Source organism: Centrocercus urophasianus, unplaced genomic scaffold (genome assembly GCF_019232065.1).
Source record: "Centrocercus urophasianus isolate 14NV4802_14NV808 unplaced genomic scaffold, USGS_Curo_1.0 seq_27, whole genome shotgun sequence".
NCBI lineage: Eukaryota > Metazoa > Chordata > Aves > Galliformes > Phasianidae > Centrocercus > Centrocercus urophasianus.
This window is the reverse complement of record NW_024884833.1, coordinates 11,970,938-11,988,805: the sequence shown is the minus strand read 5'-3', so window position 1 is coordinate 11,988,805 and position 17,868 is coordinate 11,970,938. Positions and strand designations below refer to the sequence as shown.

The 17,868-nt window shown below is 38.8% G+C and overlaps 1 protein-coding gene across 1 annotated transcript in view; it reads left to right on the top strand.

Annotated features, from left to right (window-relative positions):
- The window catches only part of FRMD3 (FERM domain containing 3), a 155,330-nt gene extending 148,837 nt beyond the window's left edge, over positions 1-6,493 (top strand). The window contains exons 2-3 of the mRNA XM_042826741.1: positions 826-852; positions 3,055-6,493. Of these exons, the coding sequence (XP_042682675.1) occupies positions 826-852; positions 3,055-3,650 (623 nt within the window). The 3' untranslated portion in view covers positions 3,651-6,493. The remainder of the gene's footprint in view (positions 1-825; positions 853-3,054) is intronic.
- Positions 6,494-17,868: the final 11,375 nt, after the last annotated feature.

The window sequence follows — 17,868 nt, the reverse complement described above, 5'->3', positions numbered from 1 at the left end:
GGGAAAGGGAAAGGGAAAGGGAAAGGGAAAGGGAAGGAAAAAGGGGAGATTTTAAGACCTTGTCATTCAAGAAATGCAAAATCTGTAACAGTTGTACAGTGTACTGTATTACCTTCAACTCTGTGGTGCAGGAATATACTTTTGCCTTCTGGTCAAATAGAGGGTAGTTAGGTTTCCAAAACAAAGCTTGTAATTTTGATGCAGTGAATCTAAAATATTTAGAACTTTCAAAATACTGAAGATCACTGAAAAGCTGAAGGAAAATGTGAAAAAACACAGACTTCCAAATGAGATTCTCAGCAGCGTTTTGGTCAGTAATAGTTGAGTTACTATTTAAGATTCTACCTTTAGATCTGCGATTCAAAATTAATTTAGGCTGCATATCTTTCTGTTATTGTAGATGACATTATGAACAGTATTTTTGCTTCAATTTTTATTCTATAGAAGTGTAATGATGCATCACTTCATTATGGCATTGTTTAGCCTATACTTTATTCCCTTCATTTGAAAGTTACCACAATTTCTCCTTTGATTACTTAATTTGTTTTTTGTTTGCCAGCCTGTAATAGAAAAGCATAATAGAGCTTGCAGACATCCTTTTACTTCATATGGAAAACCACAATACATCTGGTGTAATTAGTGCTGGAGATGCACTACTTTTCTTTCTACTTCTTATTTACTGTTTTGTACTATGATGTTTTAAAGTCTCTGAACCTTAGTTTTTACTTCATTAAAACTGGAAAGAATGTTCAGCAATATCAATTCCGTACTTTTTACAGAGATCTACAGGCGAAATCAAATAATCAGACTAATTTGAGTTATAAGTACTGATTTTCCTGGGTTTTTTGTTGGGTAAGTCATAATAACCTTATTATGCTGGTTTTAATTGATATATCATTATTGCAGTAGTCAATTGTAAAGAAAGGAGAGATAGTGAACTTCGCAAAATGACAACTGTTAAATATTACTTTATTATTATTATTATTATTATTATTATTATACAAGTGATACTGCAAAAGTTTCCCCTGATCCTCTTGCGCATAGATGGCATCTGGTGATGATAACAAAGTGTCAGACATGGTATAAATGACAAAAATAAATATTTTCCCATGATTTTTCCCGGCTTCAGGCTTGGTTCACTTTCCCTCTCCTTCAGCTATTGACAGCAAAAAGGAGTAACCTCAGTGTTCATGTAGCTGCAGAACAGATAGACAGATTTACTATGGTTAGTACTAAAGTGGGAAAAGGGTGCCAGGTCATGAGAGGAGAGAATTCAGGCAGGGAATTGGATTGTAAGAAACAAGCATACCGGTAATGTTAATAAAGACTTCTTGTGAAGAGGGAAAGGATTTGTAAGGAGGAGGAGAAAAAAGACTGGGAGTATGAGGACAGGAAAGATGACTGGAAGAAAAATGCGATGTGAGGAGGGGAAGCTTATTAAAGATGTGAAGCATTTTAATTCAGTTTCAGTCATATCTTATCAGTCATATCTCATTCTTATATGGTATGCCAACCCACCTCTCTTTTTATCCTCTTTACTGCTAATATGAATTTATCATGATATTTGTCTCTTCTAATGCCATGCTCTATCAAAAACTCCTAACCTCACCCATTGTCTTATCACTTTATTTCTTTGAGATAAATGAAGAGAAAGTTGGTCTAATCATTACTATTGTTATCATTCCTACTTTGACAACAAATAGGACCAATTCACATTTGCACTTGGTATTCATTTATATCAGAAGCCCACAGAGGCTGCATCATACAAATTTAATTGGATCTCACAGAATCACAGAATCAATGAGGTCACCCTGCAGCCTTCTTTTCTCCAGGCTGAACAAGCCCAGCTCCCTCAGCCTGTCTTCATAGGGGAGGTGCTCCAGTCCCTGATCATCCTAGTGGCCCTCCTCTGGACCATTTCCAACAGCTCCCTGTCTTTTCTGTACTGGGGGCTCCACACTTGGACGCAGCATTCCAGATGGGCCCTCACAAGAGCAGAGGAGAGGGCAGCAATCACCTCCCTGTCCCTGATGGCTACCCCTCTTCTGGTGGAGCCCAGGATACCATTTGCTTTCCAAGCTGCAAGGACACACTGCTGGCTCATGTTAAGTTTTTCATCTAGCAAGACCCCCAGGTCCTTGTCTGCAGGGCTGCTCTCAAGGACCGCTCCTTCCAGTCTGTGCGGATGCCTGGGATTCCTTTGGCCCAAGTGCAAAACTTTGCACTTTGCCTCATCAGGTTCACCTGGGTCCACCTTTCCAGCCCCTCAAGGTCCCTCTGAATGCCATCCCTTCCTTCCACCATGTTGACCGCACCACTCAGCTTGGTGTCGTCAGCAAACTTGCTGAGGGTGCACTCGATTCCGTTATCGATGTTACTGATAAAGATGTTGAAGAGCACTGGTCCCAACACAGACCCCTGGGGGACGCTGCTCGTTACCGGCCTCCACCTGGACACAGAGCCACTGATGACCACCCTCTGTCTGCGGCCTTTCAACCAATAGGGATGCAGGGCTCAGGGATATGAGAAGTATTGGAATCCTGGCCGCCAGTGAAGACTGAGGCGAAGAACTCATTCAGTACCTCAGCCTTCTCTTTGTCTGTTGAAGCGAGTTCTCCTTTTACATTTACCAAAGGAGGCACACTTGTTTTGACCTGTCTTTTCTGGCCAATGTACCTGTAGAAAGTCTTCATATTGTTTTTCACGTCCCTCGCCAAGTTCAGTTCCGCCTGCACCTTGGCTTTCCTGATCCCATGTCTGCAAGTCTGGACAGCATCCCTGTATTCTTCCCAGGTGAAACGCCCAATGACATCTCCTGTACTGCAGTGTTATAAAAGGCGTTGTCCTCCTCTGACAGTAATGAAATTTTGAAAGACTTTTCCAGTGTTTGCTATTTGTGTCTGATAAACGTTTCAGTATGCAAAATGATTGCAGAATCATCTCTCCAACTTACATAAAATACTATTGGATTTTTCCATCAGGAAAGCAGAAATTTAGGATCACTGTTTCATCTCTCTGTCTACCTTTTTTTCTTTTTTTCCTTTTTTTTTCCAGATATTCAACTGCCAAAGGAAGATGAGATTGCAGTTCCTGTGACTTCCAGCTCCCCAGTTAAGAACACTGGAGACAATACTGATCATGCCATTGAACAGGAAGAGAAGATGAAAGAGGAACATTTAACCATCTCAGAACTGGTATACAATCCCAGTGCCAGCTTGCTGCCCACCCCAGTTGATGACGAGATTGACATGCTCTTTGATACATGTCCAAGAGCAGAGAATGAGAAAGATGATACAGATTCATTTGAGGAACTGGAAGCAGATGAAAATGCTTTTATGATTGCAGAAGAAGAAGAGCTGAAAGAAGCTCGAAGAGCGCTTAGTTGGAGCTATGACTTTCTAGTGGGCAACATAGAGGTGAATGCTTTTGTGAAGAGTTTCTCCAGACTTCTCCTTGTAGGCCTTGGACTGTTGTTGCTTGTGTTTCCTCTTCTCCTTGTTCTCTTGGAGTCAGACCTTCAGATCTCTTTTCTCCACGAAATCCGTCAGACACCAGAGTTTCAGCAATTTCATATTGAATATTACTGCCCACTTAGGCAGTGGGTGGCTTGCAAAATAAACTTCATTTGTGATATGCTGGGCAGCTTTTAAATTTTTAAGAAATAATCATACTACTAAGGGCTATATTCAAAATTTCAGTTTGTGACAGCTTTCCATAACACCCCTGGGGCCATCAGTAGGTAGCTGTCTTCGTATTCATTTACTATCACACTTTTTAGGATCTTAAGTTTCCATTGCCCACTTAAATTGCTCCTTTAGTTACAGGCTTATACATTCACCTTTCAGTAACTTAAAAGAACCTTTTGATTGCATTCATTTTTTCTGCTCACTTATTACATCATACAAGATGGAGTAATTATAAGTTAATATCACCCTTAATTGTAGAATCCATTACATTAAATATAATGAAACTGAAAGAAAAACCTTTTTGAATATACTCCTTAGTGCAGCAATCTCTTCTAACCAATGCCTATGCCTATACAAGCAATGTTTATGCTGGGTTTTTGGTTTTGATTTTTTTTTTTTTTTTTTTCTGTTTGTTTTTTTACAATTTTATGTGTTTAAAATATTTTGGTAAATTTTTAGCAAAAGATAACTTCTGATGTTATTTAAATGTACAGATTAGTAAGAGTAATGCACAAGAACATGAAGTTTATTTTTAATGTTTTAGCAATGATTTGTTTTTGAACTACGGCTGGAGAATGAATGAGATTGAAATAGCTCTATAGGAGAGACAGCAGTTTGGGAAACACATAGAAAGTTCACTCAGGTTCAGTAGGGGCTGCCTGGGGGAGATTAAACGATGCCAAGTTTTCAGAAGAATTTCTGAAAGGCATCGTTGTAAAGCTTAGGAGGAGAGCAGAATTGAAAATAATGATCCTTCCTGTTATGTCAGTTTGTCTTACGATTTATCAGTGCTTTAGAAAGTCTCTATATGATAGTCCAAGTATGTTTTGGAAGAGAGTGAGTCTTCAGTCTAAATGTAGATTATTGTACATAACATGGAAGAAGACAATAGTAAGTAGGGGAAAAAAGAAAAAAAAAAAAAGAAAAACAGCCAAAACCCTACCTAAATCAGTAGATGTGTGACCTACTTTTAAAAATGATAGAGAAGAAACATATATGCATTTTTAAAAGCAAAGCTTTAGACTGTACAGTTGACCTGAAAGTATTCTACTGACTCACAGTTAAAGGATTAAATGCTTTATGAGATGCAACTTTATCCTTGATGCCCTCTATTACTAATCTCTGAGACAACATATTTTCTGTGTGTACTGATATGCTTCCTTTTACATATAGCAGCATACCTACCCTCTTTCCCTATTAGTATAAGCCCAGTTGCAGGACTTAATGCTGTTTCATGTAAGATGAATTTGTATATCTAGTTATTCCAGTATTGCTTAGAGAACATACTTCAGTAAAATCTTGTCAATCACTGAGAGCATCTGAAGGCCCTCAGATGTAGCAGAGAGGTTCTATCTAAGAAGAGAAAGCTTTTACTGTTTTTATTTCCCCTGATTGCAGAGCAGATGTATTTCATCTTTAAAGTTGAGGGAACTCTGATTTCAACCTCAGAGTCTTTCTCTTGCTTAGAGATTTACAAACAGAAGGCATACGTGAGACTGTTTTATTAAGATATACATTTTAATATATTGCAATCACAGCTCTTAATTCCTACCAAATAAACTCCTGTATTTTTGATGTCAGAGAATTGGCTTGGCTTTCTCATGTAAGCCTTTACAAGTGTCTAGTTTGAAAGTGGCGATTTCCTTCCAAAATTTCTCCTTTCCTTTCTAAACTTCTCCAGTTTTTAAAGGATTAGACAGTTACAGGATTCAGGAATTCCTTTTCTCAGTGGAAAGCTTTCTGACTGCTATTAATTTCTCAAGCAACAAAGGCTAAAGTGAACTGCCTTTTTCTCTTGATTTCTTCCCTGACAATCTGTTCCACAGAAGAATCATTATTGATTAGTTACGTGATAAGGATTTCATCCTGTGCTATTGTAGCTAAATGATCCTTTCCTATGAGGTATAATAATCATTCAGCCTAGTAGAAATGGAGAGTAAACTAAAGTAGATATTGGGTCTTAGCAGGAAATAATTTATTGATGCTGTTTTGAAAAAACGGTGTCAGAAAAGGTGTTGTGTGTGGTAAAAACTGTGAAAGCTGGTGTCCTGCTGGGCTACAGAGACAAGATTCCATGCAGGCTCCTGTTTAAGTCTGACAATTGCATTTAAACAAAAAATAAATAAAATCTTATGCTCTAAAATATAATCTTGTCCCTGTAAACTATAGCACACAACAAGTGGGAGTATTGTTTTGCTTGATTTAACTCTATCAGAAAATGATCGAGTTGCATGAGAAAGTAATCTCAGAGAATGTGCAGTGTAGTGAGGTCTTATGTAGGGTTAAACGCGAAAGTATACAGGCACATGTACTGACCTTTGCCACCTCTGTGCATACATCCAGCCCTGGCCTTCTAAAAATCTTCCTTTTCTTTCTATTATTCTCTAGACCATCAGCATAACTCAAATGAAAGTCACAAGAGTCTTCTAACGTTAAAGGCCAGGAACACCTAATGTGCTCAGAAGCATATAGTGGGGATACTCAGACAGAGTAGCAGTATAGTATTTAGTTGGTGAGGATGACAGTTGGATCACAGAGTATCTATAGGTACGGTATTGTGCATTTCTGTCTGTGCTTGGGTTATATTGTAAAATGTTATGTACTTGAAATCTATTTTGTGGTTTGTCTAACATTTATAAACACAACTCTGGGAAGAATTAAATATGGTTTTATTTCATTGGAGACTGGGGGGATAATATATCTGTAACTCGAGCCTTATCTTTGTACAGTGAATTTCACATTTCTATGTCAACATCCTGATTGTTTTGTATGTTGATATGATGGCAGGAATCCCTAATAAAAATACACTGGAGAAAAACTTTCTGCAGTTATGACAGTTTTTATGATGAAAGGTGTTTCGCCTAAAACACTCTTTGTTGAGAATTATTTGGTGTAAGAAATAGTACCATTTTTTTAGTACTGTAACAAATTCCTTCCTTACATGTATTTTTTTCACCCACTAGCTACAGAAACACTGAGAAATTGATGGCGTTTAAGTCATTAGCAACGTGGCTTCTAATGCACTAAGCATAGACCTGATGGTTTGCTCAGTTACCATGTCAGTGCTAGTTATAGATTTGAGTGTCCACCAAATAAAATTAGTATGTAGAGAATGTAAATTGAAGAGTCTGGTTTTAAAATTGGGCCCTGGCTATAGACATACATGGCTGCAATCTTCTGGTGGGCAAATCTGACAAGAGCATTATGCAAACAAATCTGTGCAGCTTTTGTGTGGAGCTTGCTTACACTAAGCGATTTTCTAGATCAGATATCACGGAAGTACCTGATAAAAAGTATAGTCTGCATGGGAGCAACACCTAAGAGATGTGAGCAACAAGAAAGCTATTTTGAGAAGCTAAATCAGAACCTGAGGCAATTTTTTGAACACATAAAAAATTTAGACACAGACATGTCTGTGCTCTATATAAAGCACCAAAATTTAAGGGGAATCTCAGGTGATTTGAAATGCAGAGAGCAAAGACAGACCTATTTACTCTGTGGGATATGGGTTATAACAATACTTTCAAGAGAAGTTGCTTTCCTGCTTTAACCTATGAAAAGCACAGGATATCTACCTGTTCATGTGCTTGTTTGGATTCTAAGTCCATAGAACAATTTATGAAAAAGGCTCATGTAGTTAGGGCAGAAATTCAGCAGTTGCCATAAACTCATCACATTTCAGTCTCTTGTAGTTTGAGACTAAAATTTACATTTTCTATTAAATTACAAGTCGCTGAAGTGTCGTGGCAGTTCTACGTTGGAAAAAATCTGGCTGCATACATTGGAGGTTAATGGTTAAGGCAGATAACTGTTAGCATCCTAGAGCTGGTCAGACATTTTGAAGCTGACTTGCTTGTGGTTACTCTCTTTGAAGGTAGATTCTTGCTGCATCTCAGCCAGATGTTGACTCACTGCAACAGCTCCATCTTATGCTGTTACAAATGTTCAGTTTCTCCTTGTGGTTTAACACAACTGGCAGCTAAAACCACCACTGTGGCATTCTCTTACTACTCCTTACCTGAATAGAAGGAGAAAACATGAAGAAGGCATTAGACAACAACAAAGAGTTTGCCCATCAATTACTTCCAGAGGCTGAATAGTCTCAGAATAGGGAGTTCAATGTATGCAATTTATTAGCTACTGACAGTACTCTAGACAAGTGAGAACTAAAAGCAAATAAAAACACCTTCCCCCTCCCTTCTCTTCTGCCTCCCGGACCTAAACTGTACAAGCGAGCTGTAGTCCACCTGTAATACTTGTCTCTGGTGCTCTGTAAGGGTCACAGTGGTCACTTCCTTCTCTGCTCCATGTTGGTCCGTCCCATGGAATGCCGTTCTTACTGAGCTCTTCCTCAGCAGCCTTTCCATCCACAGCCTGCAGCTCTCCGAGCATGGCTCTGCATGAGCAGCAGCTCCCCCAGCCCTCTTCCTTCTTTCCCTTTTCCTCTCTCCCAGCTGCTCTTGCACAGCAGTTTATTTCTTAAATTTGCTCTCCCAGAGCACACCCAGCATGAATCACAGCTCAGCTCTGGCAATGGTGTGTCCCATTGGAGCAGGTGGAGCTGTGATCTGACATGGAGCAATTTTGGGCTCTGCTTACTGGGGCCCCCCTGCAAGGCTCCAATTACAAAACCTTGCCGTGTAAGCCCAACACAGTCCTCTATGTGTCTTGTAGTTCTATCCTAGAAATAATGGACATGCTGTCTCTTTGAAGTAGCGTTTAACGATGTAACAAGAATTAAAAACTTCAGCATGACTTATACCATAAAAGTTTTTCTCTGACAGTCAACCACAGCCCAACGCTTTTGCATTGCAGTGAAGAAGAGGAAGACATTAATCTAATTTCTATTTTGTAATCACGCAGTGGTGGAGAGAAAAAAAAAAAAAGTTTTTTTTAAAAAGAAGTGAAACGTAAGCATGAAACATGACCTACCATATTTTTTTTTCTGATATCACCTGTGTTGGTTTTAGTTATCCTTTGAATTTCAATGCAGACCTCATTAAATGGCAGTTTCTATGTCTCAGAGTTTTAGAATCTTCAACTGTTGTGACAAATACATACCAACTAGCTATTGGTCAGTCATAAAAGGTGGAGATAAAAGGTGAGAAGGACCCCATAAGTGAAAGTAAAAAGATAAGAAGACTTCACAGTGACTGAGAATAAGGGGGGTGAAGGGCAATAGTTAGAGATAGTTTATAGAAGCGAGAATGCAGAGCTTGTTAGAAAGTAAGAGATGGCAGACACTGGCTCTGAGATAGCGAGGGGGATGAAGGCCATACTATTAAGGTTTGAGAACAGCCCGAGACATTTAGCAGGGACGTGATTATGTGTCCACAGGGCAAGAAGAAACTGCTTTAGGGGGATGCCCCCCTGAAAGGCCAGGAGTTTACAGTGAGAAAGGTAAGGAGCCTTTGCGAGAAAAACAACAAATCTTCATCCCACGACCCACTACACATGTGCAAGAGGGGAGGCTCTGCGTGCTAACGAACTCTCAGGGGAGTAATGAATATGTATCTGAATTCTGGGAAAACTGTTGATTATGTATTTGTTTGGCCTACATCTGTAGCACGATTTTTCCTGACGGTGGGCAAGTCAGGTGGATCTATCCCCCTTGCACCCAGTGTCCGTGTAGCACTGAATAAACCATACCTGCTTTGCAATCTTACTTGGGTTACAGAGTTTGATTCCGCATGTCAGAGGGAATATCACAGTTTGTTTAAGTGGACCAGAAATTGAGGTAAAATAGGTTATATTTCTTTGATTGTAGAATAATTAATTATATTGACTGAATAGGACACACAATGCTGTAGAGAGCTGTATACATAAGAACAGGGAAGCCTCTCGATTAGAACCTTAGATATTTTATTAACAATCTGTGTTGAAGATATATATTACATACAGTAACTCCTGATAAGGTTTTCCTTTAAAAAAAAGGCAAGGGAAAGCAAGGGAAGGCAAGGCAGGAGAAGGCAAGGCAGGGGAAAGCAAGGCAGGGGAAAGCAGGGCAGGGGAAGGCAGGGCAGGGGAAGGCAGGGGAAGGCAGGGGAAGGCAGGGGAAGGCAGGGGAAAGCAGGGCAAGGCAAGGCAAGAGAAGGGAAGGGAAGGGAAGGGAAGGGAAGGGAAGGGAAGGGAAGGGACAACAAAGTACTTTAAAATATTTTCTGATTTTCAGTATTATGGATAGCAAAAATCTCCTAATGAGAAATTTGAAAAGTGACTGCAGATATTTTTTCATTAACTGCTAGTGGCAATGAACCTGGTAATGAAAACTAAAATGTCACCTGGTATGTCCAGTAGATTTCTCAGATGAAATGTTCATTCACATTCTTCTGCCTTTTGTCAGAGCTGTATAATGAGATGGATACACCTTAGATATAGGAAGAACAGATTTGCAGCCAAATCCAAAAAGAATGTGAGCACAAAGTCTGCCTAAATCCTGTTCTTGGCATCTAAGCAAACAGAGGCCCTTAGCTCAGGTAAGGCCTGCCCTGGCTCCTTAAGGTGGGCTGCACTCCCTCAGTGTGGCCATCACAGCCTTTCAGATACTGCTGCTATAGTAGAATTCAGTGATAATAGGACAGGCTAAATCTTTAGCAAGTGTTCACAAGGCAGTGTTCTCCTCATTCACAAAAAAAAACAGCCTTTACAGTGTTGTTCCAAAAGAACTCTGGCAGCTTTTAAGTGAGAGGTTCTTATTTCTTTTTTCATTCTTTTTAATTGAGAGCTACTTTAGCTTATAATTCCATAGGGGTGTAAAACACGGACAGCTGATTCTTGTGTACTGTATGCTGAACAGTTATTTTCCATGATGCATTACAGACACATTTCATGTCCTTATGTATTTGCTAAAAGTGATAGAATCATAGAACAGCTTGGGATGGAAAAGACCTCAGAGATCACCCAGTTCCAACCCCCTGCCATGGGCAGGGCTGCCCAAACCACCTCATGCTGCCCAGGGCCCCATCCAGCCTGGCTTTGAATGCCTCCAGAAACAGGGCACCCACAGCTGCTCTGGACAGTCTGTGACAGTGCCTCACCACCCTCTGAGTGGAACATTTCCTTGTAATATCTAACCTAAATCAACCCTCTTTTAGTTCAAGGCATTTTCCCTTGTTCTATCACTATCGCACCATATTAAAAGTTGGTCTCTCTCCTGTTAAGCTCCTCTCCTTATATGCTCCTTTTAAGTTCTGGAAAGCCACTATGAAGTCTCCCCATATCCTTCTCTTCTCCAGAGTGAACAACTCGAGCTCTGTCAGCCTTTCTTAATAAGAAACATCTAATCATCTTTATGGCCCTCCTCTAATCATCTTTATAGCCCTCCTCTGAACCCACTTCAATTAGAGTTTTACAGTTCATCCCACCATGTTTCTGTGATAACAGTTAGATCATAGTTTTCTAATTGCAGCATGGTTTCCAGCTCCTTCTGCTTATTTCCATTCATTGGTGTAAAGGCACTTCAGCTGGGCTGTTGACCGTCCTGGAGGAGTGTTCTCAAATTCCTTGAGACACATCCGAGCTTTTTGCCTGCTGCTTTTTAAAGTGACAGCATTCCTAGTCACATAGAAGTTGATTCCCTTCTCCCATTAAATCTAGTTTAAAGTTCTGGTGATCAGCCCAGTCAGCTTGCTACCTGAAGTAAATACCAAACCAAACCAAAACAAAATATATACAAAATGAGGGTGTAATCCTATACACAGCATTTTTAATTGTGTGCTCAGCTCCCATGTTGACAAAAAGAGAAAAGAAGAGAAAGATATGTTAGCTTACATTATTGTTAGCTGTAAGCTGGATACACTTCAGAAGTGCAGACTCTGCTGGTTGTTTTGAGTTCCTTCGCATAGCCTATATCCAGCCTCTTGCTGAATGTTCTTGATGTGTTAAACCAATGGAATGGTGACTGCATGTTAGATTAAGCCTGTTGAAAATGCTGTAGTTCATCAGACAGGAAAAGCTGCTTCGGTAATACTGCATCAGACTGAACAACAACAACAGAAATCAACAAATGTGAATATTGTAAGAAAGTAATGCAAAATATCACAAGATATTCTGATGTTGGTCATGACAAATGTAATCATAATCTCCTGCATCCAGTGAATTGCTGCTATGATGAGACGTTGTGAATTATACTTTTGAAGCTTTAAGTAACAATTTTAGCCACCTTCCAGGAAAGAAACCATGAAAATAAAGGCATAAAAGCCCTATTCAGTGGCACTGTCATTCAGCTCTCTGACAACTTTAAAATTATGTATGAAACATATTTGTCCCAAATGAATCCAGCACCACCAGCTGCCTTAAACTTTATTGTTCCTAACTAATTATTTTATTGTTAAGCTGTATGTATAAAAAAGCCAAATTCATGACTTAACTAGCTTTTTTTTTTTTCTTCTTCTCATTCAGACAACAGAAATTACAAGTCATCTAATAAACAGCGTAGAGGAATATCCTACCTCTGTTTATTGTAAATGGTCGTTCTGCCACAGATCACTGCAAGGAAGCAATATATTTTATTTATTTGTGTCTTTTCTGTTCCACACTGATGTCTAGATTACAGCACATATGCTCGAAATATCTAATTCACACACTGCATTGTTGGCTCTGCTATCACTTGAAGAATATTATCATCAGTACATCGCAGGAATCTCCTGTTGCACTGTCCCTCCCACTGATACTTGGGTGATGTTGCAATGTCCCCTCACTGGGGCCAGTATATACGAGTCTACTTCTATCTGTCTGTAGAGGGTCTTATCTTGTTCTGTCTGATCAAGTGGCCTGTTACAGACCCCTCTACAGTGTCACCTATTCTTGTCTTCGCTTTAAGCCATGAGCTCTCAGTAGGCTCCTCATCCACTCCCAAGCAGAGCTCTATGTGCTCAGAGGCTGTCCTGTATAGAATGCAACACACTACCATACTTACCTCTTCTTCCCAAAGACTCTCTAGCCAAAGGACATTAACAAGTTTCTAACAGCACTGAAACTAGCATGTAAACTATTTTACATGGTTTTGCACAAAAAGTATGAGCACAGTTATGGAAAAGAATTCAAGAATTAAACTGCATACAATTTGTAGAAAGGGAAAAATTACTAAGAGGTTGTATGGACTGTCAGTTGAGCTAGAGATTATAAAGAGCCTTTGCTAAGAAACTGTTGTCTATTACCTGAATTCTGAACATAAGCAAGATTTCTAGAGAATTAAGAACTGTCTTTACCTTCTGTACTGCTAGGAAGCAGAAGTGGAAAGTGTGTGTACAAAAAGATTTTGTAGACTCCTGATTCTCTTTACAGGTGGAAAAAAAAAAAAAAAAAAAAAAAAAAAAAGAAAAACTGTTCATGAGCGCTCTCTCGTGGCGACACAAAAATCTGTCAAATCGACAGAAAGTTTGGTCATACCTCAACCCTACTTGGAAATGACAAGCTCTATTAGGTAATTGTGTCCGGCTGAGATTGCTATCATGACTGAAAGCAGCTAAGCACAAAGATCTATGAGACAATTATGTCTCGCCGGCAGTCCTATCATGAGTGAACACAGTTAAGCACAGCTTACGCTGGGCTCTTTTAGTCCAAATACATTTACGTACTTTCTTCCCTCCCAGCCCTCTGTGTTTTAACTTCCTTTCTCCAAAATGCAAAGTAGGGGTGCTAAGTTGCATTGCAGTAAATGCCCCGGACATTAGTGGCTTTGGTACATAACAGAAGTACCTCTGCAGTGTTTCACCAAGTGGCCTAAATTGAAAGTGTTCACCTTCATTAACTCATATGGCTGCTGTCTTCAATGTAATGGGAAAATTATAATTGGCTTTTTTTCTATCTGAAAAAGCCTTGAGGTGATTAACACAAAAGAAACACATAAATGGGAGAAAGTTTCTCAGAAAGCAGAAAAACATGAAGACCTTCCCTGAGATCAGAAAAGGACATGGTGCACGCTACATATTCAAGCATACTACAACACAGTGTGCAGTTCTGATCTCCAGATAGTCTCCAAAATTAAAAGCATGGTATTGTCTGATCCCTACTTTTCACTCACTGTTTATGTAGATCATATTTTTGTTTTTGTTCTTCTCTTAGTGTTGAATAATGTCTTATAGTCATAAAAACTAAGAATTGGATTTGAGTCAGAGAACTTTGGATTTCATCTTCATTTTAGGAAGAAAAGAAATAAGAGAATACCTGAGAATTATTTTTGGAGAAGGTAGGCAAGGAAAAACAAACATGGGAGAGGCTTACTTTGAAAATTATTAAGGGCTGATAACCTGAAAAACAGGTTTCTTAGAATAGTTATCAAAAAAAAGTAAAAAAAAAAAAAAGTATAATTTTCTTACCAGATCAGACATTGTTTGCAAGATGAAACTAACTTCTGTGTTCTTGGATGTTGTCCTGTGCCCACACGATTTGTATGTTGGTGCTCTTACCAATATTATTGTCATTATTTTAATTGAAGGCAAAAGAGTATAGTTTGCATTTCTTGCTGAGCCAATTAAGATTTTGGGTGAACTGCTTGATTGTTTTTCTTGCCTCTAACAAATGAGAAAATGCTTATCAGCCCCAAAGGCAATATCTGAAAGGTAGGAGTGTACAATTTTACTATTACTCTTTTGGTCTAAATTACAATTGGAAAGCAGACTGGTACCAAGTAATTTAGGAATAAATCCAGTCAGAAAAACCCTTGGTGTGAGTTGAGAATGTGAAGTCATTGGATCTTAAGAGAACAGTGTGGAAAGGAAACTCTGGCTGTAAAATAAGAAAAAGATATTATTTCAAATATGTTTTAGATTAAAATCTGTTTTTCCTGCCTGTCTGCTGTCTTTTTGTTTTGTTTTGATTTGTTTCTGTTTTGTTATCTGCCATCTCCTATTTCATTCTGTATCTTACTTATATGACTCACTTATGGTTTTAGGTACTAGTTGTCAACTCTACTGTATTTTACAAAATTTTACAAAATACTATGATATTTAATTTATTAAGTCTTTTTCATCATAGATGTGATTCACGCTTTGTAAATATTAGAGATTTTTTTTCCCGTGTTGCAGAGATGAACGCAAATTTGATTTGACTGTCCTTCTGGCAGGCTTGGAAAGCCTCATGCTGCCTGGACTGCTGGCATCAGCCGGGCTGTGCGGGCTCACACCACTAACTTTGCTGATGTGGACGTTGTACCCAAGGCCAGCAAGTAGGCAAGAACTCTTTGTTTGATCAGAGACTGCGCAGACAATATTTTTTTTTTCTGATTGCCTTGATAGCTGAGCCATCCTGCATGAACAAAGCAGCCAAACAGGGAGGAGCTGGAATATCTGTGTCACTAGAGAAGTCAACCTAACCTTATGTTTAACTGGAGGGATGATAAGACGTGGCTTGTAAGTTCTGACTAGACTTATTTGTTATCTGCTTAGTGTGACTCAGTCTGCTTGGGCAAGAGACTAAGATCAGTATGGGCACAGAATTCCAAGGATATGCAATCATTTCACCTAAAATATTAAACATCTCTATCAGCTCACTGTAGTGGCTTTAAGCCAGGTATTAAAGAATCTGGCTTGCCTTCAAAATAGCTGTCAATTTTACCTTGGGAGAATTTTTTCTAATAGCAACCTCTGAAATAATTTACTTTATTAGTTATGTTAACTTGGAGAATTGGACTTCTGAATCCCAAAGCCACTCTTAGATGTTCTTTCTATCTGATTGCTTTGCTGTTCCATTTTTACTGAGTGTTAAAATTGTGATCAGTTTCCTTTTAGGGTATTGTCTTTTTTTCCGAAATAAAGTAGATATATAGAATCAGAAAATAATTTAGGTTGGAAAACATCTTCAAGATCATCAAGTTCGACTATCAGTGTGGACTACTGAACTCAATTGCTGAGCCATGATACTTGGAGTCATGTACATAGATCTCAAACATCTCCAGGGACGGTGATTTGTTTGCTTTCATGGGTAGTTCATTCCAATGTTTAACTACTCTGCCAATGAAGAAATTCTTCTTAATATTTAATATAGGCTTCTTCTGATGCTTGAGACCATTTCCTTGTGTCCTACCAGATGATCACCTGGGAAAATATACAGACACCTTCCTTGCTGCAATCTCTTTAAAGGTAGTTTAGGGAGAGATGAGGTCTCTTCCCAAACTTCTGTTCTCCAAACTAAACAATCCCAGCATCTTCTGCTGCTCCTAATATTTTGTTTTTCTTACTTGTTTCCCCAGCTTCATTGCTTTTATCTTCACATACTCAAGCAACTTAATATACTGTGTACAGTGAGTGGACCAAAACTGAACACAGTAATTAAGATGTGGTTCCAGTGCCAAGTGTAAGGGGAAAATCATTTCCTTAGTCTTGCTGGCCATAATATTTCTCAGGCAGGCTGGGGTGCCATTGGCTTTCTTGGCCACCTGGGTACACTGCAGCTCACATCTTGAGTTGCCCGACTCTTCTAGTAGAGTTTATATGGTCTTTTTTTCCTTCCTGATCTTCTTATCAACCAACCAGGTTGGTCTTCTCTGTTACTGGTTTGATGTTTGTTGCACTGCTACAACCTGTGCCTGCCTCTGTAAGATTTAATTCCTGAAGCTGGCCCAGCTTTCCTTGATTTCATTGTGTTTAGAGCTGCCTCCCAAGGGACTCTATCTGCCAGGTCTCTAAGTAGGTCCAAATCTGACCTTTAGAAATCCAAGGCAGCAATTCTGCTAACTGCCTTCCTCACTTCACCAAAGGCTGAAAACTATCATTCAAAGTACCTGGAACATGTTTGTGGTTCATTTTGTAACATACTAAAATAGCAACAGAATATGGTAAAGCATTTGTTTCTTTGAAAACATTTTAAATTAAATATCACCTAATTTTTATTTTTCATACATTCCTTGGCCACACTTCATTCGGGGAAGACAAATCAGAAAGATGAAGAAAGGTTTGAAGATGCAGATAATGAAGGCATACTATTACAAGCAAGGAAGCACGTTAGCACATAGAAAATTGATATTGCCCTAAAAATCAAGCATTCACAAGAATTGTTGGCAGTAGGATAGTGCTGTAGCCAGCTGCAGAAGGCAGCGGTTGTCCTGAGAATGATTCCATTTAAGTCAAAGTAATCAAACTACAATTGTCAGAGCATACTTTTGTGACACTCCCCAGTGAGGTGGACGACTACAGTATGCACATTATTTGTTTCAATTATGTACATAAGTGATATGAGACGTCTATTGTTAGTGTCCTGTAAAACTTCCATAAGCGTTTTCCACAGTGAAAATTTTTGTTCGTGTTTTGAATATCTCCAAAGACAGATTCTACAGTCTGTGTGCCATATATTCAAGTATTTGATCCTTATCAATTTATATTAAGATGATGTTTAAAATGAGCTATGAACTATGACTATTTTAATTTAGGTAAACCACTTGGACTATAAAAAGATTTTGCAAAATGTTTTATGCTTGTCATTTCTTAAAACTCAACTCAATGATAACATATAGTGGTTAAGTAGCTTCATTATATGACACAATGTCAGATATCAGTATACTTGATTTGTTCCTTTTGATGCATTTAATTAGAAAAAGGGAAAAAGGAGGAGAGGAGAGGAGAGGAGAGGAGAGGAGAGGAGAGGAGAGGAGAGGAGAGGAGAGGAGAGGAGAGGAGAGGAGAGGAGAGGAGAGGAGAGGAGAGGAGATTGAAAGAGAACAAGAAAAAAAGGTAAGACTATATCTATAAAGACATAGTCACTATTAATATGCAATTAGCTAAAATTCTAGCTCATAGTCCTTAATAAAGTATTAGTTTTATTGATCAGCCCTTCTGAGTTGTTTTCATTTGGGAAGATTCAATTGTACTTATCCATGGAAAGTGATATCCCCTCAAGTTTCAATATCATGTTTTTGTTTTCAAATTCGCCTTGACATGGTTACTGCAGATTTTTTCCACGTAACATTTCTACATTAAGCATCCAGCTTGGATGCAAACAAAGAATGAAAAAGGCACAAAAATATGTGCTGTCTTATTAAGTCTGATCCACATACCAAACTTCACAGATGTTACTTGAGCAAGTTTTCTTTAATAAAATGTCCTCCTTCAGCAGAGAAGGTAGAGACTCTGTGTCCTTAAATGCATATGCAGGAAAAATGTAGTTGATATTTTGTTTTGACACCAACTTTTTGATTTAGATGTTAGTATTTTATTTGTAGCTAGGGAAGTCACTGAACACAAGCTTT